This window comes from Sus scrofa, chromosome 13 (genome assembly GCF_054392235.1).
Source record: "Sus scrofa isolate SSC_HxYL_T2T_F1_AM1 chromosome 13, Sscrofa_HxYL_maternal_Yorkshire_Landrace_v2.0, whole genome shotgun sequence".
Taxonomy (NCBI): domain Eukaryota; kingdom Metazoa; phylum Chordata; class Mammalia; order Artiodactyla; family Suidae; genus Sus; species Sus scrofa.
In genome coordinates, this window is record NC_139395.1 from 177,687,456 (window position 1) to 177,712,075 (window position 24,620).

Below are 24,620 nucleotides of genomic sequence, written 5' to 3' on the forward strand. Positions count from 1 at the left end.
GGATAAGATTTCAGGTTAGAGAGACATTGCCAGCCTCGTTAACAGGTGTGATTATCTTCTCTGTCTAGCTAGTTATATGCCACTCTCCCACATACAGACTTTCGGGAACAATTTCAGACCCATTTAGCAGTTATCGAGCCCCTACAAAGTGGAGCTGCCAAGCTAAGCACTTCAATAACATGTTGCTTAACGGGAACCCGAATCATTCCACTTCCCTTTTTGGCTGGTTCAGGGCAGAACTCTCTCGTTTTGGCTGATTTTGTTCTTTCACCTGTAATGTTCTACTAGAAAGAAGATTGTTGTAAGTGGGTCACAATCACTGTAATTATCACACAATTCATTCCAGAAAGGGTGACTTCTAATTTAATGTTCACAAATTATACGCATACTTCAAAAGATCATTTGAAAGACATAAATCATCATTAATATTAATAATTTGTTCACCTCTTTCCCCTATTAAAAGCTTCAGTCCATAAGCATTTGAGGCTTGAATGTTTTCAAAGGGAAAAATACCATCTTAATGTGTAATTAAAATATTGTGGCTGTTCCTTCACATCATAGAAGCCTGGTCCTGACCTCAGTACAGCAGTAGGGCAGTCTAGACCCACAGAGGAGTTGAAAGGCCTCTTTCCAGCTCTCTAGACCGAACAAGAAAGGCATTCAGTCTATAAAGGTTTATGAACATGATTTTCAATAGGATGCCTGAAGCTGACTGCTCAGCGCTTACACTTTGAAAATGACAGCAATAAAAGCTGGTGCAGGGGAGGCTGGGGTGAATGGAGAAGACTGAAATGCGTTTAAGTCGCCCCTGAAATTCTGTGCATCTTGCATCTACATCTGATTCCTCAGGATTTAGAAATTGCTATGATGATTTATGTCAAATAATATTTAAATCAGAAATGTCCCCCTCCTCTTTTTAAGTAGAGAACTTCAGTATTCCTAGAACACTTATCCTCTCAGGCTTTTACTTCCCAACCACCCTCAAATTCTTTCGAAGATACTTTGCCCACTGTTTTGTTTTTGTGATTTATTTATTTATTTATTTATTTTATTTTATTTATTTATTTATTTATTTTGCCTTTTCTAGGGCTGCTCCCTTGGCACATGGAGGTTCCCAGGCTAGGGGTCCAATCAGAGCTGTAGCCGCTGGCCTACACCAGCGGCCACAGCAACGCGGGATCCGAGCCGCATCTGCAACCCACACCACAGCTCACGGCAACACCGGATCCTTAACCCACTAAGCAAGGCCAGGGATCAAACCCGAAACCTCATAGTTCCTAGTTGGATTTGTTAACCACTGAGCCATGATGGGCACTCCTGTTTTTGTGAATGTTTTAATTGAAGTTTTGTTGATTTGCAATGTTATGTTAGTTACAGGTATACAGAAAAATGATTCAGAATCCCTTCCTTGATAGTTTTATTACAAGATATTGAATATAGTTCCCTGTGCTAAATAGTGGGTCCTTGTTGCTTATCTTCTATATATACAGTAGTGTCTATCTGTTAATCCTAAACTCCTAATTTATTGGTGCACCCAGTGGGGAGTAGGGAGCAGAAATCCAGCCCAAACTCCATGGGACATGGTTTGAGGTGACATCCTCCAGAGGAGCGGACACCTCTTACTATTTTGCACAAAGATGTAGTTTGGGCTTAGAGGCCTTACAGTTGTTTATTTCACCTCCTGTTCTTCCTTCTCCTGTTCAACCCTACTACCAGGGTGATGTTGCCAAAACCTGACCTCTGTGCCCTGATGCCGAACTGAATCTCAGAGTCAGAGTTTGGGTGAAGGAGATAAGAATAGCTTTATTGCTTTGCTGGGCAAAGGGAGACACAGTGGGCTCATATCTTTAAAAACTGTGTATCCCAACCCAGGGGGATTTGGTTAGGATTTAATAGCAATAGTTTAAAGGTGGGATTGCTGATAAGGATCAGGGTTTGTGCAGGGCCTATATTCCTTCAATATGGCCTCAGGGGGTCTTTCCAATAAACTTCTGTGGTTCTCCAGGTTATCCAGCTGTAACCTTCTCTCTGGAATGAGGAATGTTTTCTGTTTTATTTTGTTCATTTTTGCTTTTTAGGTCTGTACCCCGTGGCATATGGCAGTTCCCAGGCTAGGGGTCTAATCAGAGCCACAGCTGTCAGCCTATTCCACAGCCATGGCAATGCAGGATCCAAGCTGCGTCTGCCGTCTGCCACCTACATACACCACAGCTCATGGCAACGCTGGATCCTTAACCCACTGAGCAAGGCCAGGGATCAAACCTACAACCTCATGGTTACTAGTCAAATTCATTTCCACTGTGCCACAATGGGAACTCCAAGAAAGTTTCATCCAGTAGTTAACAGCCATTTGTTGGGGGCTTTAGTTCTGCTGAGGAGCTCAAAGAAACTGTGCTGTGCATCTACGTCCAGGAGGATACAGGGTCCTGCTCGGTTTCAGTAGTGTCACTAAAATGCAAATGTGATCACAATACTCTCATCCCAAATGCCATTGGAGCGAATACACTCAACTTGGAATCCAAGGTTGCCAGATAAAATAAGGACACCTGGTTACATTGTATATATATATATTTTTTTTTAATGGCCACGCCCATGGTATATGAAAGTTCCTGGGCCAGGGATAAAATCCAAACCATAGCTGTGACCTGCCTGATCCTTTAACCCTCTATGCTGGGCCAGGGCCAGGGATCAAACCCACACCTCCACAGCAACCTGAGCCACTGTGGTTGGATTCTTAACCCACTGCACCACAGTGAGAACTCCTTAACCTTGTACTTTAGATAAGCACCAAGTAATGTGTTATTATAAGTATATCCCAAATATTGCATGGAATGTACTGATACTAAAACATTATTTCTTGTTTATCTGAAATTCAAATAAAACTGTGTTCTATGTTTTTATTTGCTAGATTTTCATCCATACCCCTGTCCCAACACACTCTAAGCTTCAAATAATTTGAATATTTAGTGTTCTCAAACAGGCTCTCAGGCCTATCTGCTTATCTCACCTCTAAGGTTTGTTCTGACTCTCACCTGCCTAAAATAACCTCCATACCTGTCTTTCTTTGTCAAATTCAAACCATCAGTCAGAGATGGTTCCAGGCAGATAGGTCTCTCCCGTCTTTGAATTACATAGCACTTTGTATCTCCTACGGTACCTGCTTGTTCTGCTTCATCTTTAGATGTGAGGTGGGTTGAAGTCTCTTCTTGTCTCCTCTATTAGAATATGAATTCCTTAAAGACAAGGATCATTATCACCATCTTTTTTGTTCCTGCAGTGACTAGCACAGTGTCCTGCACATATTTTGTGTTCAATACGAAGTTGTTAAACTGCCAGTATTTAGCCCACCATGTTTATAATATTTTAGTTACTAGACGAAAACAATGATGATTCATTGTTCCTTAAGACTCTTCCACATGTCGATTCATTTGCTGATTGAGGATGAATCATTTGCTGATGAAGACTCTCCCACATTTGTTACGTTTCAGAACAATAAAGGCTGAACAACATGGAAGTACCCATTGTGATTAGGCACTTCTCATAAAAGATAACAGCTAACATAACTGGGAATGTAGGATGAGTTAAAAAGACTATTATAGGAGTTCCCATCATGGCATAGTGGAAACAAATCCCAGTAGGAACCATAATGTTGTGGGTTCCATCCCTGGCCTGGCTCAGTGGGTTAAGGATCTGTGAGCTGTGGTGTAGGTTGCAGACACGGCTCAGATCTGGCATTGCTGTGGCTCTGGCACAGGCTGGTGGCAACATCTCCAATTAGACCCCTAGCCTGGGAACATCCATATGCCGCTGGTGCAGCCCTAAAAAGACAAAAAGACACACACACTCAAAAAAAAGAAGACCATTCTGTGTTTCCATTCATTTGGTATAGAAGAGTGAGACTATTATAAAGCTGTTCAAGGATGTTCGAACCCTCAAAGGGTTAGGGACAGCTACTTTAAACACTTTATCACCCTTTAAAATTTACAAAAACAAAATTTTTGTTTCTCACATGCCTTTCAACAATTGCTAACCTTCAGAAACACAGTAACTGTGATTTCCCAAATGCTTCACAAAGGCTAGAGTACATGGTGGGATTTCGGAGTGGGGGAATGGGAAGGAAAGTTTGCCTCGTTACTCTTCTCTGTCTCTGTTCCGTCTCTATTCCATCTCTGGCCACACACTCATTCATACATTCACCCTCCTTTTAGTGGCAAATGAAACTGAAAAAAAAGTAGAAAGTGCAAGCTTCTGCCACTTACCTTGTGAGCGTAGATGTATTGGATCAGATCCAGGATGAGCCCCCAAAAGATGATACCGGAATCCAGATTCTTGTTCACATCAGTCGAACAATGAAGTCTGTGAACACACAGGCAGCAAGCAAGCAAAGTCTTTATTAAAGGAAAGCAAATAGCTCCCAGGGTTGCTGGGAGAGGGAGAAGAGCCCGATTCTCTATTGTCCTATAGGAATTTTTATCTCTTAAAAATGGGGGTGGGCACCAACATGGGGTCCAGAAAGATGTGGTTTTCTCCTATTGGCCTTGTTCAATTACCTATATCAGTCCTTGTCCAATAGGTTCTTAGCGGTGGAAATGTCCTGTAAATCTCATAGTTTCTTAGCCCTTCTCTTCTTATAAACTGAGTCACAGGGGATTAGGGATTAATGACCATTAGGGTAGAGATACACTCCCTATAGTAAACAAAGCCTGTGGGATGTTACTCCCTGGAGCCCTTAAGCCACAAATGTTAATCAATGGCCATATCGAAGAAGGCATCAAAGCCCATGCTCCTACACTGACCACCTGAGTTAGTATTCTGCCTCACTTTCTATCTCCTCCATAGGGTATGCCATTTATGTACAATGTATGAAGTCATGGAATCATTTATCAGAAACCAGACATAGCAGAGAAAGGCAACAAAAGCTTTCAGGCATGTCATCATTCACAAAGAAAAATGTCTAACAGAGGATATGCCAAATACCTGGAAAAGTAAATACTTAGGAACTATTCATTTTACTATCATAAAAGGTGTCAGAACTTCTGTGCAACAGACTCTGGCATCCTTTGTGGGATAATGGTTGCTACTTTCTGGCCTTGGAGCTGTTTTGGAATATCCAATCTATCTTCCTCTCCATCATATCACTTAATATGTTCACTCTGCCTAGGCCTACAGGGAAAATGTTTTCACTCATTTCAAGGTGAATGTAGATATCTATCCCTTCAAAAGAATGCCCCACAACATAGCTACTGGAGGAGTGAACTGACTCAATATTTCTGAGCAATGCCTGCAGGCCCTACTGCTATCACAAAGGCCAGTGAACCTCTCCATCATGTATGGCAAAAAAATGGCCAATGAAACACAAAGATAAATAATTCTCCCCTAACTGAAGGGCTCTTAGGATCCCATACGTGTTCTTAAGAGTTAACATGGGTGAAACTGTAAGGTTCAGGGAAGGTGAGACCCAGGGGCCACACTAAATATTGTCTCAACGTTTTCTGGACTATGAATAACAATTTGAAGAGGTGGGAAGATAATTCACTAATCCCAACACAGGGCCTTTCTTTGGCAAACAGTCCCTTCATATAATTCAGAACCCCTTTATTGCGATGTTAACTTTAATGGGCTTGGAAGGAATACGATTTGTCAAGATTAATGTATTTCTAAGGGGTGGCTCAAGACATAATAAGCGTGATAAATGTGTTTAATGTAGCTGTAATACTCCAAGTTCTATTGCTTTAGGAAGTTATATATCAGTTTTCTCATCCTTTAATCCCTGAACTGAACAATCCCTTCTCCCCAGTCTCTCTCTCTTTTCTTTTTAAACAGGAAAATCTAGAATGCTGGTTTAAAAATAAAGTTACTGCAATTTGGTTGGACTAAGCACCCTTTTATAGAAAATGACTGATAGTTTATTGCTCTCTGACAAATATAGATAATGTAGTTACCTTTTATTGACTCAACAGTCATCAATTTAAAATACATGGCAAGATTATGTATTTGTATTTTTTTTCCAAACCCTTATTTTGTCCATTAAGCCCCATGTTACTGTTCATTGAAAAAAATTCAAGTTCTAGCTTCCATATCTTAGAAAACCAATAACAGAAAACATTTTTAAATTTTTTAAAAAATGTGGTAAGCTAAAAAATAGAAATGTTCTTTTAGGATTCATTCAGTATTACCACTGAAATCCTGAAGAGAATAAGACTTTTGGCCTCTTGAAAAATACAAAATAACTTAATAAACTTACAGCATCTGTCCTCAAAGATTTTCCATATATAGAAATTGGTTTATAACATTAAAAACAAAAGGAAATTCCCTTTACAGGGTCAGAATGAGAGGCCACACATTTGCAAGAAAAAAAGCATGGGTTCTGCACTCAGAGAGAAAGGTTTCATTCCTGCCCCTGACAAAACTCGGGTTGATTAGCCACTCTCCACTCATATTTCTTTTCTGCAATGCATGGTTAATATTTACCCAGGTTTGTGGTGGGTAAACATTCAATAAAAGCAAGTAAGTTTTATTTAATAATCTCAGCTTCCGCTAAACAGACGCCTGCACTATTAATAAAAAATTCACACTTCGTGTTTATGTAGCAAGGAATGCAAACAGCATCTGCTGCAATGCACATTGTTGACATTATCATTGTTGGGGAAACCTGAGACTCAGTGAGCCAGTGGCCTGCAATTGATGGTATTAGCTGGAGTGGCCTTTAGGTTTTTTATTCTAGAGCTCAAATCAGTGTGAAGGTATGATTCCTGGCCTTCCCATCGTGACTGTCAAATTGTCAAGTTGCCTTGGTCTTGACCATCCAAAGGAAAAACCTAATTTGAAACTGAATAGCCCTATAGAGTTGTCATTGCCTTTGATATAGGCCTCCCTCAGATGAGAACCTTGCAGAATTATGGAATTTGTAGAAAAGGTAGAAATGTGTGGGTGAAAGCTGTCCACATGCTGTGTCTGTACATTTAGGAGTAAATCACAGTGCTTATCCTACTGTTTGGGACTCTGTCTGTTGATATTAAAATGTCCTCACAACTTATAAAAATCATTAAGGATTCCATTTACACCTCCCTAGTGGGAAGTTAAGAAATAAAACCATGCCAGCCAGTGTACATTTCAAATATTTACAATACTATACTTTCTCTCCAGGCAGTATTCTTGCAGTGTCCCTCTGAGAAATTAGATGCAGAATAGCCCTCCCCAAGACTGGCATTTTATTAAGGAAATCTCAGTCACTTCTTCTCCATTGTCCCCCAGAACCTTGATTTCATTACCTCTGACACTCATGGCAGAGATTAAAGAAGGGAAATGAAGAGAAGGAAAGGGAAGGGAAGGGGAAGGGAGTGGGAAGGGAGGAAAAAGGGAAAAGAAGGAAAGGAGTGGGAATAATGGAAGACAAGGGAAAGGAAGGCTAGGGAAGTACCTGGCCTTTAGCAGTTGCTTAGTAAATAGACTGAGCTGGGTCTCCACTGCACATTTCTGTTCTGAATCTCAGTTGAACTGTAGTTTCAGTAACAAGGCACAAAGTGATAGCAATAATGATGGCTTGTAAGTATTCAATATGAAAATGGAGACAGCAATCTTTAATGCTACCAAAGATCACTCCCTGACAAATGAAAAATTAAAGACATGATGACAATTCATGAACCGTAAAAGTTGTGCAACGATGGGGAAGCATAGTAGAAACGGCATTAGAATTTTTTTCTCAGAAGAATTTTTAAAAATAGAGTACACATTTACTTTTCTGGGGTGGTTAAAAGAGGCCCAACTGAGGGTAAGGCACAATGGATCCTTAAAGACACAACTGACTCCATGAAGACTATTGGGAGGGAAGGAAATATCGTGGACAGTGGGGCTAAGGGTGAGAGAAAGAAATGGAAAGAAAAATCCAAGAGAGTTCCTTGCTTAGGCTCAAACTATGTACTAGATTAACACACAGGGATTCCACACCCCCACGTGCCTTTGACCACCAGAAATCATTCTGGAAATGTGCCCCCTGGTGTCATCCAGCACCAGAACTTGGAACGGAATGGTTATGTCACTGAGCTTATCACTATTCTTGAACGGCAGGAATCACCACGGTGCTGACCATGTCTACCATCCTCTCCGGGGTGAGCACCTCCATGCCCCAGGTGTCCTACATCAAGGCTGTGGACGTGTACCTGTGGGTCAGCTCCCTCTTTGTCTTCCTGTCAGTCATTGAGTATGCGGCCGTGAACTACCTTACCACAGTGGAAGAGCGGAAACAGTTCAAGCCAGGGAAGGTACTGCCTTGCTTTGACTATTGGATCTTTTTTGGAATGTGAAAAAGACTATCCTCATCTAGGCCCTCTCCTGACAGCACTGCAGCCCTTGGAAGAGGTCCAGGTGCCTTGGCAAGATGCAAGTTTATGAGATGATGACAATTCACTGTTGAATTTTAGTCTCTCTGCTCCAGGCTGGCTGGTTTCCTCAGCATCCTCATTCCCCTTTGCAGGAGATTTTTGTGTGAGGAATTTCTCTCAGTGTGCTCCACTCCACTGACTCCAACCCTTGAAAAGAAGGGGTTGATGTACAAATCACATCCTTTCAAGTAGATGATGACAATAATAATAATAACAGCTAACATGTAATGAATGCTTCTTACATATTAGCATTGTGCTACCCACCTAATGTATTACGTCATTTAATTCTCAAAGTAACCCCGAGAGATCAATACTTTATCATCTTCATTTTATAGAAGTGAAATAAGAGCAGATGCAGAGTAACTTGGCCAAGGTCACACAGCTTAAGAGGAATCAGGATTTGCTCCTGGAGCTCCCTGACTCCAAAGGCTGTGTTCTCAACCAGTAAATGATAGCTCTCCACTAAGAGCAAGGATTTATTTTCCTTTTCTTGTCACTCAGGACTGTGGGAAAGCATAAAGGAAGATTCTTTTCACAGTATACTGGGAATAAGGTTCCTTCTGGGCTCTAAATGTTCTCACATGTTTCTTGTGACATTGTTTTGTCAATCTGGCTGGCTAGATTCATCTCTACCTCCTTCATTTCACAAAGTATTGGGGCACCAGTTTCCTGTTATTATGAGAATGGGGATATTTTACTTCAGACACCTAACAGATCAGATTAATTTGTTTGGTATATACATGTGTGCATATATATAATATACATATGCATAATGTCAATATGATAGATTCACATTGGTTTAAGAAATTCTTACATGAGCATTTACGCACACCCAAAACATTCTTTGATATTTTTTATACTTCTAGTGAAAGCATTTCTATCCTCTTCTCAAACTGAACCCTCATTTCAGCTCCATGATGCAGGCCTTGCAGAGATTATTATCTCTATTTTTAAACTGAAGCAGCAGAGTTTTAGTGAAGTAAAGCAATCTGCCAAAAGACCCACAGCCAACCGAGCTGCAATCGAAATTCTGATCTCCTGTAATGCTACTTCATTCTTCTATTTCATATCCTTTGAGTCAAAGCTGTAAGAGAAGTTGATTTTGTTTTATTGCAGATGCTTCCATTTCTTTTGTGGACAGCATTCAAGTATGTGTACTTGTCATGTACATACGCACAGTGACGGCTATGCAGGTGTGAGAAAATCAGGAGCTTTTAGACAAGTGTGCGGTGATTGGCATGTACATGTCACCTGGGATTTGTTAAGATTTTCCTTCAGTGGGTCTGGGGTGGGAACTGAGAGTCTGTATTTCTAACAAGCCCCAGATGCTGCCGATCCATAGCTATACTGTGAATAGCAATGATTTGGATTATCTGTGAAGTGAAAGGTGATAGAGAAAAATGTGTGATGAGGAAAAGAGCTCTGCTCTTCTTGTTTTGTTTTTATGTGGGGAGTGGTTAATCCAAGAAAGAAGCACTGAAGTGATTTTGGCCCACCTCTCTATTCTTTGTTGCCCAGATAGCTACATGTCCCTACCTCCCCCACCCGACCCCCAACTCCCACCACACAACACGTGTTCACACTACCTATTTCGTTTTTTTTTTTTTTTTTTTTTTTTTTGGTTGATCAGGTTGTACACATCTTCTCTGTACCACAGAAAATATTCTTTTACTTAATAAGCACTGTTCACTTTGAAAATTATTTTTGACTTTTGGGTTTTTTCCTTCTCTTGTCTTTCTTTTTTTTTTTTTTTCTTTTTGGCTTTTTGGGGCCACATTTGTGGCATATGGAAGTTCCCAGACTAGGGGTCAAGTCAGAGCTGTAGCTGCCAGCCTATACCACAGCCACAGCAATGCAGGATTCAAGCCACATCTGCAACCTACACCATAGCTCACAGCAATGCCAGATCCCTTAACCTACTGAGCAAGGCCAGGGATCAAACCCTCATCCGCATGGATACTAGTTGGGTTTGTTACTGCTAAACCACGATGGGAACTCCTGTTTTTGATTTTTAATTGTAGTAAAATAACAGAACTTGTCATCTCAATTGTACACTTCAGTAATATTAAGAATATTCACATTGTTGGAGTTCCCACTGTGGCTCAGCAGGTTAAGAATCTGAGTTGGTCTCTGTGAGGATGCGGGTTCAATCCCTGGCCTTGCTCAGACGGTTAAGGATCTGGTATTGCTGCAAGCTGTGGTGTAGGTCACAGGTGTGGCTCAGATCTGGTATTGCTGTGACTGTGGTACAGGCCTGCGGCTACAGCTCCAATTTAACCCCTAGTCTGGGAATTTCCATATGTGCAAGTATGGCCATAAAAAGAAAAAGAAAAAAAAAAGAATATTCACATTGTTGTACAACCAATATCCAGAAAGTTTTCAACTTGCATAACCGAAAGTTTGTTCTCAACCCCCAATTTCTCCCTCCCCAACCTCTGGAAACCACCATCCTAAGCATCCACTGTCAAAATTGCAATTATTTCAAAGAAATGCCCACCATTCATATATTTGTGTGACAAATGAAAGAGCACAAGATATGGAGTCAGAAGTGATGCCAAACCTGGCATCCTAGCTCTGTGTGCCTGGCTGCCTCCTAAACCTCATTCCAAATTTGCGAAATGGTGGAATTTCTTCCGTTACCTGACAGGGTGGTTCTGAAGATCAAATGACATAATACATGCATTTGAAATTTTTGCAAATTGTATATACTATACAAATGTTAGGATCTTATTGTGATTAGTGCCCAGAGAATATACTGTGAAAGGGTAGCAGTTTTAGTAGAGATAGCGAGAACAGGCTATTTGAGATGAGAGATCTTTAAAGGGGTGGGATGCTCTGGTGAGGGGCAGAGAAGAAAGATATGTCTGAAGGTTTAAGAGCTAATCAATGATACCTCATTCCTCTATACCTGAGTTGGGCAACCAGTTTTAGAAAGAGGTGTGGAAGCCAGACAAATTGGTATTATGATGCTACCTTTGCTATTGATAAATCACTTTGGACAAAATGCCTTAGATCTGTGAGCAGGAGGTCCCACTAATATTTCATCACAGTGTTAAACGTACTTACTATCTTGGTCACCGGCGAAGCTAGACAATTCAGGATTCCCCTGTAAGGACAGTCTCCTTTACCTCATTTCAGAGAACAAACCCAGACTTGAAGCAGATCCCAAAGTGACTCAAAATTGACTAAGACACATGCCAGTTCCTTCCTTCTTCCAAACCCCTCAGGTGGAGTGATTGAGGGATGGTGAAAAAGACCAGGAATGTTTAGCTATGGATTTCCTCCCTATGAAATCATGAAGTTAGGCGAAGCTCATTTCCTACCACTGCTACTATCACTGCCACCACACACCTGTCCCAACCATCCCCAGATACCAAGAGCCAGGAGAACAGCAAGAGCTGTGGAAAATGTGTTCCTATTGTTGACCTTTGCCAAGAAAGGAGAAAGGAAGCTATTTAATTTCTTATTCCTTCATCCAAATGTTTTCCTAATTCTAGGACTTAGAATTCAGCCTAAAACAGTCAAATCCATACTTTAGATATAATATGCTTTAGCTATGTGCAAAGTTATAAACTAGAGTAAAAAATTAAAGGCCAGTTCTAAAACTGTTTCTGTTGAAACAGCCTACTTAAAATCTTGTGGAAATTAGCACCTACTGGTAAACTGTGCACTGAAAGATTTAATCAGTTATGTAGATCTAAATTATCACAATAGAGAAAGAAAATGCTACCCTTATTTTTCAAAGAAAATTATTTATTTTTAATATAGTAATGACATTTTTGTTGAGATAAAACTGTGGATGTCCAGTGGGATAACACAGAAACACTCTGGGTGGCTAGCAAAACCACCAGGGAGACTGTACATAGTGATTCTATCCTCAGATCGAGAGCTGAATATATTACTAATGTTATTATTGGCTGTTGGTTAGTAATTCAGTCTTGATGTCATTTCATTTTTATTTGATAATCCCCATGTCCTTTTAATTCAGTAAAAATAATTTGGTTGTAGAGTCAGTGTATGAACCAAATATACATTTTGGCAGAATTGCCTCTGCAGCCTCTGATTTGAATTCTGAATACTTCCAACCAGTAGTAGCCTGTCCATATTTGTTCATTTTTTTAACTTCTTTTACAGATCAAGAAAGGATTTTGTTTTCTCAGAAAGCAATTTGTAACTGTTGCTTTCCAGACACAGTTCTGAACCACTCTCTCCCTCAGAGTAAAACCTTAAAGGAAAATTGTAGTTTAAATTCAGCTAGGGAGTTCCCATCATGGTGCAATGGAAACGAATCCAACTAGGAACCATGAGGTTGCAGGTTCAATCCCTGGCCTCACTCAGTGGGTTAAGGATCCGGTGTTACCATGAGCTGTGGTGTAGGCACACACACGGATCAGATCTGATGTTGCTGTGGCTGTGGCATAGCTGCCAGCTGTAGCTCTGATTAGACCCCCTAGCCTGGGAACCTCCATATGCCATGGGTGTGGCCCTATAAATAAATAAATAAATAAATAAATAAATAAATTCAATCAGGCAGTGGAGCCAGAAAGCATTGATAATTCACTCCTTCCAAAAAATAAGCCAATTTCTAGTTGTTTAATTGAGATATGTTAGCACCATTTATAGGTAATTTTCTTTTTTTTTTTTTTTTTTTCCATTTCTTGGGCCACTCTTGTGGCATATGGAGGTTCCCAGGCTAGGGGTGGAATGGAGCCATAGCCACCGGCCTATGCCAGAGCCACAGCAACTCGGGATCCGAGCCCCTTCTGCAATCTACAGCACAGCTCACGGCAACGCCGGATCCTTAACCCACTGAGCGAGGTCAGGGATCGAACCCACAACCTCATGGTTCCTAGTCAGATTCGTCAACTACCGAGCCATGATGGGAACTCCCAGTTATAGGTAATTTTAGCAAAAATGGGAAGACTTGGCCACTTTGAATTTTAAAAGAGCCACTAAAATCATTCCTTACCTCATCCCCAAATTCAAGTGTAAATGGGTCATCAGATGATATTGTTCCGTTTTGGGACAAAAAAATGCACTGATTAAGTATACTGTTATGTTTTCCCTAAAGAGGAAAAATACATTGAAAAACAAGTCCAATTGGTTTATATTGCTCTTCTGATAAATCATATTCAATTTCAACTCACAAACTTATGGCAAACAATTCACACTACTCAAAAACAAAGAGGGAGGAGTTCTCGTTGTGGTGCAGCGGTTAATGAATCCGACTAGGAACCATGAGGTTGTGGGTTCAATCCCTGGCCTCACTCAGTGGGTTAAGGATCTGGCGTTTCTGTGAGCTGTGGTGTAGGTTACAGATTTGGCTTGGATCCCGAGTTGCTGTGGCTCTGGTGTAGGCTGGTGGCTATAGCTCCGATTAGACCCCTAGCCTGGTAAACTCCTTATGCCGAGGGAGTGGTCCTAGAAAAGGCAAAAAGATGAAGAAAAAAAAAACAAAGAGGGAAAACCTGAAACAATGTTCTCTCTGAGGAAAGGCACGTTAAGTTTAACAGTCCCTCAGGTCAGGACTAAATTAGAAAACACTGACAATTATAGTTGTGATACATTTATTTGTATAATGCTAAAATATCTCTCTAAAAATCCCTTTTAAAAAATGGATGTCTAAGATGATATTTTCCATTTATTATGAAAATGACTTTTAATCAGACACCAGAAGCAAAACCAGAATTCTATTCTTTAAAATACTATTCTTAGCATTTATTGAAACTATTTTTAAAATCTGATTTTTTAGATCTTTACTGTAATTCCTACTCCTAAAACCATATTCATTACTTACTAACAAAAGTCTTTTTGTCAGCTTTCTGGAACGTACAATATTGATGCAGCTCAAGCTATGGCCTTTGATGGTTGTTATCATGACAGTAAGACTGACATGGATCAGACTTCCTTTTCTCTACACTCAGAAGAGGACTCCATGCAAGGAAGATCCACAGGTAGCTTCAGCACAGATTCACCTTGTATAAGGAGAAGAAAATCACTAAGAGGACATGTTGGTAGAATCATTCTGGAGAACAATCATGTCATTGACACGTATTCAAGGATTTTATTTCCCATTGTGTATATTATGTTTAATTTGTTTTACTGGAGTATTTATGTGTGAGGAGTAATTTCTCATATATAAAACTTGTTTTGGAGTCAGATTATGTTAACAACAACAACAAACAGTTCTTAACTATGAGTTGGATGGTACTAGACTAACTTAGAGCCAGCCAGTCACCTCCTCTGGCTTAAAGATTTGAAAGTTGACTGATTTACATCTAGAAAAGAGTTTAAGGTCCTATGAGAATTTGACTCCTTCTCTAAGAGTCACAGGCATGTATGTTATGGAAAAACAATTTCCATAAGGAAGGTCTTTTTAACTACTTCAACTGGACCCTCCTTGCTTTCTAAATGTAAATTATCTTCATTTAACTATGGAATGAAGCTGGACTGGGACAATAATTCAAGGAGAGTTTCTTCCTTAGTGCTAGCCAAGTACCTGATTACCTACCAGAGCTGAATCCTCCTAAGTAAGAACGTCATCATCAAAGTGGTACCCCAGACACTCACACAGCTGAGATTCCCACGAAGAGCCTCCCTCCCTCTTCCATCTCCAGTCAAGACTTGTATCTTCCTATTAAGTTTCATTTATTATTGCTGCCAAGGGGGACAAAAAAAAAATCTAAACACACTTTTTCTTGCCATCCTAATGTTAAATTAATACATTAACCTTTGAGAGTTCCCATTGTGGCTCAGCAGAAACAAATCTGACTAGTATCCATGAGGATGCAGGGTCCACCCCTCATCTTGCTCAGTGGGTTAAGGAAATGATGTTGCTGTGAGCTGTGGTGTAGGTTGCAGATGAAGCTAGGATCTGGCATTGCTGTGGCTGTGGCAGCAGCGTAGGTCAGCAGCTACAGCTCTGATTTGACCTGTAGCCTGGGACCTTCCATATGCCTTGGGTGAGGCCCTAAAAAGATTTAAAAAAAAACAAAAAAAGAGAGAGAGAGAATATAGTAATCTTCAATACTAGCATCTTGTTAGGCATAGTTTTCATAGCTTTTTGGGGGATATTTAATTAATTAGTTATTTTGTTTATCAAACATTTATTGACTTCCTACATGTGTCAGGCACCTTATTTGGTGTTACATACTAAAAAATAAATACAAAATGACATTCGTATCATCAGTGAATCCACATCATAGTAGGAACAGTGAACCAGTAGCTATAATAAATAATAAATGTAATGGATGTCAAAATAGAATTATATAAACTCTATTACTTATATAAACTGTACTACCTAGGTTCTGAAAAGGGAATACCAAAAGAAGGAAAAGAACATTCACAAAAGGATGTGGACTCTCAATTTATAAACAACTGAATATACTTCCAGACATACCACTGAGTGAAAAAAATTGAGTGAAATGTATATATTTCATAGCAATCTATAGTAACTTTGGTTGAACCAAGTCAATCAGGTTAAGTGGGTATTAAATACATGTTTGTTAAGTAGAAAAACCTCCAATGACCAGCATTCATATTGTAGATTGACAGTGTACATGCTTTTCTGTTGAGTATTTGTGAAAAAGATTCCATTTATAGATAAGCCCTTGGTAGGAAGTATGAAATAAATTAAACAGTGTATTACTTTCAGTGTCTTGCCATTTATTTTACTGTAAAATGAACTCAAATGATTTGAATGATTTCATGCCAAGTGAAAAGACAATGTCCTGCTTATTTACCAATAACATTGATTTTGGTCCTCTGCTGTAAATAACATAATGTTTTAGAAACTTATTTTCCTCTTGGGCGCAAAAGATTTAAAGGCAAATTCTTTCTCTATTATGACGTCCCTCATGGACAGGCTAATTCTAGAATTTTTTTTTTTTTTTTTTTTTGTCTTTTTTGTCTTTTTCTAGGGCTGCACCCGCAGCATATGGAGGTTCCAAGGCTAGGGGTCTAGTTAGAGCTGTAGCTGTAGCTACAGCTGTAGCTGTAGCTGTCAGAGCCACAGCAACGCGGGATCTGAACCACATCTTCGACCTACACCACAGCTCACAGCAACACCATACCGTTAACCCACTGAGCAAAGACAGGGATCGAACCCATAACCTCATGGTCCTAGTCGGATTTGTTAACCACTGAGCCATGACGGGAACTTCTAGAATATTTTATTTTCTTAATACGACTTTTTCTTTCAAAACTTTCCAAGGAATATATTTTTCTTGGAAACTGTCCAAAATTGAACTAGTATAATTTATTTAAAATCTTTCTCTATTTAATAGATTTTCAAACAACTTATGTGCTAGTTTTTAAGATTGACTTAAAAAGGATAGTATTTTCTAGAATTATATTTTCAAAATAAAGAACAGATTAATATCCTAGGTGGTTCTTTGGGAATTTATAGGTATTATTTAAGCAAAGTAACTGTAGTTGGATTAACATTTCTGATTCTGACATCCTCTGCATATAATTAATTGATGCCAAAAAAAAAAAAAAAGACATTTTACAAATGAACAGAGCAAATCTGCAGTTCCCTCCTTCCAACTATCTGGTTTTTCAGACATTGCTGTTTTTCCTCTACTTTGAACTATAACATTCAGCACGTCCAATGCTTCCCTTGGGCACATTCATTTCACAATTTTAAAGCAAATACATCACTGAATACACTTGGCAATCTGGATTAGAAAAATGGGTCTCTATCACACTGCAAATATACTCAGCATTCCTCTTGAGGGACATTAAAGCACAACTGTTGGCCAATTAGACGTAACTTTTGTTAATATCTAGAAACACTTTGACTGTGTTCTTCAGAAATAAATGTTTAGAATGTGTTTACTGCTGAAGAGAATTATTAAGAGCGTTCAGAATGATCTCCTGGGATTTTAGCTCATTTTCTTCTCGAATCAGTGGTTTGCTGGAGACTGAGGACAGAGCTCTTCTGTGAGTTTCAGGTCTACTGGGGAGCAACAAGGTTTCTGGTTTGGTTCTTATTTCATGAAGAATGAAATCACAGTTACCTGGGAAATCTATGAGTGACAGAGAGCATATAATAGTTACCTCATTGTGATTTTCACTTCATTTACTGATTACAATCTGGAACAGACTGTGTGTGATTGTTCGCTGAGGGATAAGCTTGGATAAAATGCAAGGATTTTAGAAAATAAGTTGCTTTCCAAGATTAAGAAAAAGCCAGCCAGCTCCATAAACTGCCTAAATGTAGAAATGGGTAGGGACTGCTCTGAAAAAACCTATGAAAAGATATATTTTTAATTTAAGTTTATCATTTTTGTTCTGATTGCAAAAGAAATACAGTTTTATTATAAAAATTAAAGTTACCACCTGGCAAAAAAAAAAAAAAAAACTACTCAGAATTAATAGTGCTCATTTTGATTTATCTTCTTACGTTTTTCCATGCATAACATATATTTTTCTTTTTGAAATAAAAAGGTGTTCATTTGGGGTTTGTTAGGACTACAGCTGAGACAAAAATTCGAGAAGCCCTTGAATTAATACTGTCCTTTATCAATTTAAGCCCTTATATCATACCAAATACTACTGGGGATGCAGTAACAGAAGATGGATATTAGTGACTTATTGAGTCCCCATTCTATTTCAAAATGTATCTAAACTGCCATTTGTAGCCAGATTTTCTTCTCTGGATCAAAACTTTCTCTCTTTCTTTCTTTCTTCCTTTCTTCCTTTCTTTCTTTCTTTTTCCTTCTTTCCTCCCTTCCTCCCTCCCTCCTCTCTTTCTTTCTCTCTATCTTTCTCTCTTTCTTTCTTTTTCTATGGCTGCACCCACAGCATACAGAAGTTCCTGGGCCGCAGTTCCCGTGGTGGCGCAGTGGTTAACGAATCCGACTAGGAACCATGAGGTTGAGGGTTCGATCCCTGCCCTTGATCAGTGGGTTAACGATCCAGCATTGCCATGAGCTGTGGTGTAGGTTGCAAACGTGGCTCAGATCCTGTGCTGCTGTGGCTCTGGTGTAGGCTGGCAGCTACAGCTCTGATTAGACCCCTAGCCTGGGAACCTCCATATGCCTCGGGAGCGGCCCAAGAAATGGCAAAAAGACAAAAAAAAAAAAAAAGTTCCTGGGCCAAGAATTATATCTGAGCCACAGAATATTTAGAAATGAAATTAGTTTAGAAACAAATGAAATTTCTAGCCATATCCAAATTTTAGCATTTATTTCCTTTTATAAGAATTCCAGTTTGCCTCTAGAATCTGCCATGTCAGATTCATCTATTTGTCCAGAAGCTCTTGGGTATAGATTACTGAAGGAACTTTTTTATTTTTAGTTCATTTTCCCCTCAAAGCAGAGCCTTCATGTATGTATATATGGATAGATATCCACTGGCATTCCCTTTATGTAATTTCAGCATTGCATGATATATTAAAACAGTCCTATTTGTTGAAATCCTGCTTCCTTCCATGACTACTATTCCCACCACAGGCCACCTTTGTTAAGTAGGAGAGTAACTGAGATTGCAAATATTTGCAGATGAGTTGCAACAAAATCATAATTTATGGTTACATCGTCTTAATCCTTGCAGGTGGGTTAGTTTTCATGAGTAAGGTCCCTCACTCGGTTTTGTGCCACACATAAGCCTGTTCAAATCACACACATAAGTATATATATATAATTTTTTAAAATGAAGATTAATGAGGAAAAGAGTCATACCTAATTCAATTATCATGATTAAGATCGAAATTCCAATGATATTAAAGAACATCCTCAAAGAAGCAAGAGAAAGAGGTGGTAAGGAAATGCTATTTCAAATACAATTCTGTACCCGGCATTGCACTTATTTCCTGGCAGAGCCTTAGGCAAAGCAGTCAGTGTCACGCTCTAACTATCTCACTTGTGAGTAGAACCATCCACTCTTTCCTTGTAAATAGTGCTTTAAAACATTGGATCCAACGGTGAAGTCCTGCTAATTTCAAAGTCATATCACTTTCCCATGGCTATTTGATTTTCCTAGATTTAATGAAGAACATTCTTTTTCTCTTGTAAAGAAACAATGAAAGACAGTGTACAGGAGAATTAAGGAGATGATTTTATCAGGCGATTGCAATAGGTGTTCATTAATGAGGAACCTCTCAAAGGCAAGGAAGGGAGTCAAGAAATCCAAAGAGGCAGGTAAACAAGGAAGTTAACATCCACTGAGAAAGGGTAGAGGTGGGTCTTATCTCAGAATATATGAGAGCAAGGTGGTTATTTCTCAGTAGATGAAATTGTGTACTTTCCAGGAACATAGGGGCTTTAAGAAAAATTCCCAACATTGTTGGTTGTTCTTCCATTTCAATCTACCACTGAATCAATGGTTTTTGGTCAATGGTGGGGCCAAGTGAAAACAGATCTCAGCCACTGGTGAAAATTATGATAGTTTTCAATATATTGATACTTAATTTGTTGTAGGAAACATTGAACTGTGCTTTATTATCAATTAGGTCATTTGAAAGATGAGCTATTACTTTTAATCCTGGAATCAATGCAATTCATTATAGAAACTTATTTCTGCAAGAGTGCTTCAAAGGCTTTCTATGAAATCGTGCTACTAGTTTATCACTTCTTGCCTTAGACAATCAAAAGTATACGAAGTGGAGTTCCCATTGGAGCTCAGCGGTAATGAACGGGAGTAGTATCCATGAGGATGCAAGTTCGATCCTAGGCCTTGCTCAGTGGGTTAAGGATCTGGCATTGCTGTGAGCTGCAGTGTAGGTTGCAGACGTGGCTCCACTCTGGGGTTGCTGTGGCTGTGGCGTAGGCCAGCAGCTGTAGCTCCAAACTGACCCCTAGCCTGGGAACTTCCGCATGCTCCAGGTGAGGCCCTAAAAAACAGGAAAAGAAAAAAAAACAACAGCAACAGCCTGTGTCCTTTTAAAAGTGACCCACAAGTTCTAATATTTCCAAGAAGACTAGCTGAATGAAGATCCTAAGACAGGAGTAGCTTGCACCCACATTCATTTCTTCTCTTCTTCAGAAAACATTAATGCAGGTGTTTTAAGCATTTTGCACTTTAAAGAAGTGTTATAAACACAAACCCACATATCAAATTAATTTTCAGAGCTCTCACGCCACCCCCAAAATAACTTAAAATAGGTTTTGTTAATTAGGATGTATCTTCAGTGAGGTCATATTTAAATGAAATGGTGAATCAAGGTGAAAGGAGGCTCAGGACCTGATAAACAGCTTTTAAATAAATATGCAATTCAGGTAGACAGAAGAGAAGGAGAAGGCTTTGTGAAAATAAGCCATAACAACTTGAGACAACTTATAAAGATAATATGAATTTGAAGTAGGAGAGAAAAATAAGGCAAAGGAAAGACCAAGGTGGAAGCTGAAAATATGATTGATCCACAAAATTAACTTCCTAAAGTCTTGTATATCTTGCGGAAAGACTTGGATTTGAACCTAGAGTTAATTACCTTTGATTATTTTGGATAACATCCTGGTCCAGATTAATGCAATTAGACAGTTATTTTTCATTTATACAAAAGATGGTGTGTCTTTGGGTAAGCAAAGCAATTAAATTGCATGTTGGCCTCTAAGTAATCCATACTTTATGCCATATCTTGACAAAAAATAATCAGCCTATTTCAAATTACTCTCATGACTTTATCATTTACCCGTTTTACAAGGTGAAATTTGCTGTTGAAATTTCTGTTGAGTTCTACTTGGTTAACATGGATTACCCATTTATCATATTGCTGAACCATTGTTTTTTGTGAAACAGTTTGAAATTGGGGGGATACAGACAACAATGATTTTTTTTTTTTTGGCTTTTGTCTTTTGTTTAGGGCCACACCCACAGCATATGGAGGTTCCCAGGCTAGGGGTCTGATCTGAGCTACAGCTGCCAGCCTACACCAGAGCCACAGCAATGCCAGATCTGAGCCACATCTGCGACCTACACCACAACTCACAGCAACACCGGATCCTTAACCCACTGAGTGAGGCCAGGGATTAAACCCAAAACCTCATGGTTCCTAGTTGGATTTGTTTCCACTGCGCCACGACGGGAACCCCACAACAGCGTATTTTCATCAATCATTGTCAAACATGCTTTATTGGCTATTCCTTCTCTGCCCTTTCCTGACTTCTCAGGTAGATCCCATTGCTTTTTGGATATTCTGAATCAATATTTTTTGGATGTTTATCAATCAGTCAAAAAAATCAATCAGTCAAAAAAATCAATCAATCAACAAACATACATACATGTAAAACAATCACTTTGGTAATAATTTTCATGGATAAAGTCTAAACTAATTCAGGCCTGTTTTCCCTCCCCCAGCTCAAACACATGCCCTAAACTGGAGAAACTGTCCAAGGGAGAGGGCAGAATCTTCTCTTTTACACTTACCTCTCTCCCACAACTCCTCCATTCCACCAGGTTCAGGGGCAAGGAATGGATGGGGAAGATTAGGGAAATATTTGGCAAGTCTTTTACTTAAATATTATGTATTTTAGCTTCCTTCGTTGATGTCCTCTGTGTAGCAGGTAGGACCTGCTTCCTGAGTATGCAACCAGTGCCCTCTCTCAGGGCCTCACTCTTGGCGTTGAACACTCTGCATTTGCTATTTTGAAATTCTTAATAATGTAATCTTTGAATTTGTTTTGTAAGCAAATTTGTTTGAATTTATTTTATATTGCAAATTGGAGCAATGAGAATGTACCAGGGCTTGGTATGTGCTGTGTTACCTCCCAGGGTGTGAGATGGGTTCTGGACCTCACTTTCCCACCTCCCCCAACACCTCTGCCTGATCTCCCATTTCCCTGAGATGATCTAGGCCCTTGGCAGAAGCTGGTACACAGATCAGGGTGGGCTAGGACAGGCTCACATCCCACACCCTGTAAGCACCCTGGGCTGCCAGTGCCATGTTATGTTCACAGGGTGTCTGGACTGGAGCAGGTTTCTTACCACCTCCTATCCAGGTAAAGGGTGTTTCCTGGGTGAAAGGTTGTAGCCTCCTGAAATTTTCCAGTTTGTCATGGGTTGGGGCTGTGACCCCCATCAGGGACTGGTTTCCCATTCCTGGCCAGGGCACAGCAGTGTTGGACCACTGTTTAGCAAGTAGGGGAACTTGACAGCCTGTGCACTGTTTACTCCTGAGCATACATAGGTCTGAGTGGCCCTGCAGGGCCCTTCTGTGCTCCTGCATGCCTGCACTCACCTTTCAAGTGCTCCTATGTTTGCTAGAGCATGACATTAAATAACAAATTAAAAAACACCACCCTCATAGTGAAGAGAGGGGTTACAAAAGAAAAGAACCATTTTATATTTAAAAATCTTTAATGACACTTTTCTCCTACTGTTAGAACTAGGAGCTCTAACATTTTCGTCTTACACTGAGCCCCACAATTAGGTAGCGTAGGTGTTCAAATGTTGAAGTTTTCAAAGGATGCAGGTAAAGATTCTTTTGGAAGTTTACACACTGGGATGCATTGAAGTTAACTTTTAAGATCTCTGACTGAACTCCCGTGGCTCTATACCTCCTTTCCTATCCATGCCAGTGGACCTCACTGCCTCCTAATGCTTGGCCTTTGTCACCTACTATGTCACTCTCTTTGGCTGGGTACCTTTCAGGTAGACCAAACCCAAGTACTTTACATGGCAGGCACGCAGCTCAGAGGATACCTAAGGGTCCTTGACATGACAAAGAGTGTTAGAACAGTTGCCCTGTGCTTCCTTTTTGCCTGAAGGTGCTGCCTCCTTCCTCAGGATCCTCCAGGAAAAAAGCAGATGCTTGTCTTGTCTCACTATCCTCAAACTCCCACGGCCAGGTCTCAGGAATCCAAGAACTTTGTAACTACCCTGGAATCTTCTCTGATGGCAATTCCGGAAAGGACCAGCAGATCCCACAGCCCAGTCAGCTGGTCAGGTGCTCCCCGATCTCTCTGCAGGGCTCTGGAGTCCCTGTTCCTTGGCTTGGGAGAGGAAATGCTTACAGAAGTCTCTGCTAGGCTTATGGTTTGCTATTCCCATATATCCCCTACTTCCACAGATTTCTCTTAAATTTTCTCTTAAATTTCTTAAAATTCTCTAAATGTGGGTGATGGTTATGGAATCTGGCCCTTTTAGTGAGTCCTACAGGGCAATGTTGAGCACATTCTCTTGAGAAGAGTTGTACTTAACTGCAGTACAGTATGAGGTTAAAAGCAGGGTGGGGGTTACCCCTAGAGACATTATAGGCTGTCACAACTTGGGTGTGGGCACTGCTGATACCCGGTAGATAGAAGCTGGGAATTCTCTTAAACATTCTGCCATGCACAGGGCAGCCCCATACAACAGTTATTTGCCCCAGATGTCAGAAATGCCCAGGTTAAGAAACTCTGCTCTAATGAACATGAGGGTGCGTGTATCTTTTTGAATGAAAATTTTGTCCGAATATATGCCAGGAGTGGGATTGCTGGATCATATGGTGGTTCTATATTTAGTTTTCTGAGGTACCTGCATACTGTTTTTCATAGTGAGTCTTTCCAATTTACATTGTGACCAACAGTGAAGGAGAGTTCCCTTTTCTCCACACCCTCTCCAGCATTTGTTATTTGTAGACTTATTAATGATGGCCATTCAGACCAGTGTGAGGTGTTACCTTATTGTAGTTTCCATTTGCATTTCTCTAATAATTACTGATGTTGAACATTTTTTCATGTGCCTGTTGGCTATCCATATGTCTTCTTTGAAGAAATGTCTATTTAGGTCTTCTGCCCAATTTTCTTTCTTTTTTTTTTTTTTTGTCTTTATTTTGCTATTTCTTGGGCCGCTCCCGTGGCATGTGAAGGTTCCCAGGCTAGGGGTCGAATTGGAGCTGCAGCCACCGGCCTACGCCAGAGCCACAGCAACGCTGGATCCGAGCCACATCTGCAACCTACACCACAGCTCACGGCAACGCTGGATCGTTAACCCACTGAGCAAGGGCAGGGACTGAACCCGCACCTCATGGTTCCTAGTCGGATTCGTTAACCACTGCGCCACGACGGGAACTCCTTCTGCCCAGTTTTCAATTGGTTTGTTTGTTTTTTTTGCTGTTGAGTTGTATGAGTTGTTTGTATATTTTGGAGATTAAGCCCTTGTTGGTTGCGTCATTTGCAACTATTTTCTCCCATTCCATAGGTTGTCTTTTTTTTTTTTTTTTTTTTTTTTTTTTTTTTTTTTTTTTATGGTTTCCTTTGCTGTGCAAAAGCTTGTAAGTTTGATTTGATGAGGTCGCATTGGTTTATTTTTGTTTAT

General features: G+C 40.0%; 2 protein-coding genes across 4 annotated transcripts in view; both read left to right on the plus strand.

Moving 5' to 3' along the window:
- GABRR3 (gamma-aminobutyric acid type A receptor subunit rho3) overlaps positions 1-16,026 on the plus strand; it is a 48,958-nt gene extending 32,932 nt beyond the window's left edge. The window contains exons 8-9 of the mRNA XM_021070697.2: positions 8,068-8,261; positions 14,200-16,026. Coding sequence (XP_020926356.2) covers positions 8,068-8,261; positions 14,200-14,502 — 497 coding nt within the window. The 3' untranslated portion in view covers positions 14,503-16,026. The remainder of the gene's footprint in view (positions 1-8,067; positions 8,262-14,199) is intronic.
- The window catches only part of RIOX2 (ribosomal oxygenase 2), a 56,322-nt gene that overhangs the window by 747 nt on the left and 30,955 nt on the right, over positions 1-24,620 (plus strand). Inside the window, exon 2 of one of the 3 annotated variants that reach the window (XM_084989101.1) lies at positions 8,068-8,261. The exons of the other annotated variants lie outside the window; for them this stretch is intronic. The gene's annotated coding sequence lies outside the window, so the exon portion shown is untranslated. The remainder of the gene's footprint in view (positions 1-8,067; positions 8,262-24,620) is intronic. 3 annotated transcript variants of the gene reach the window in all.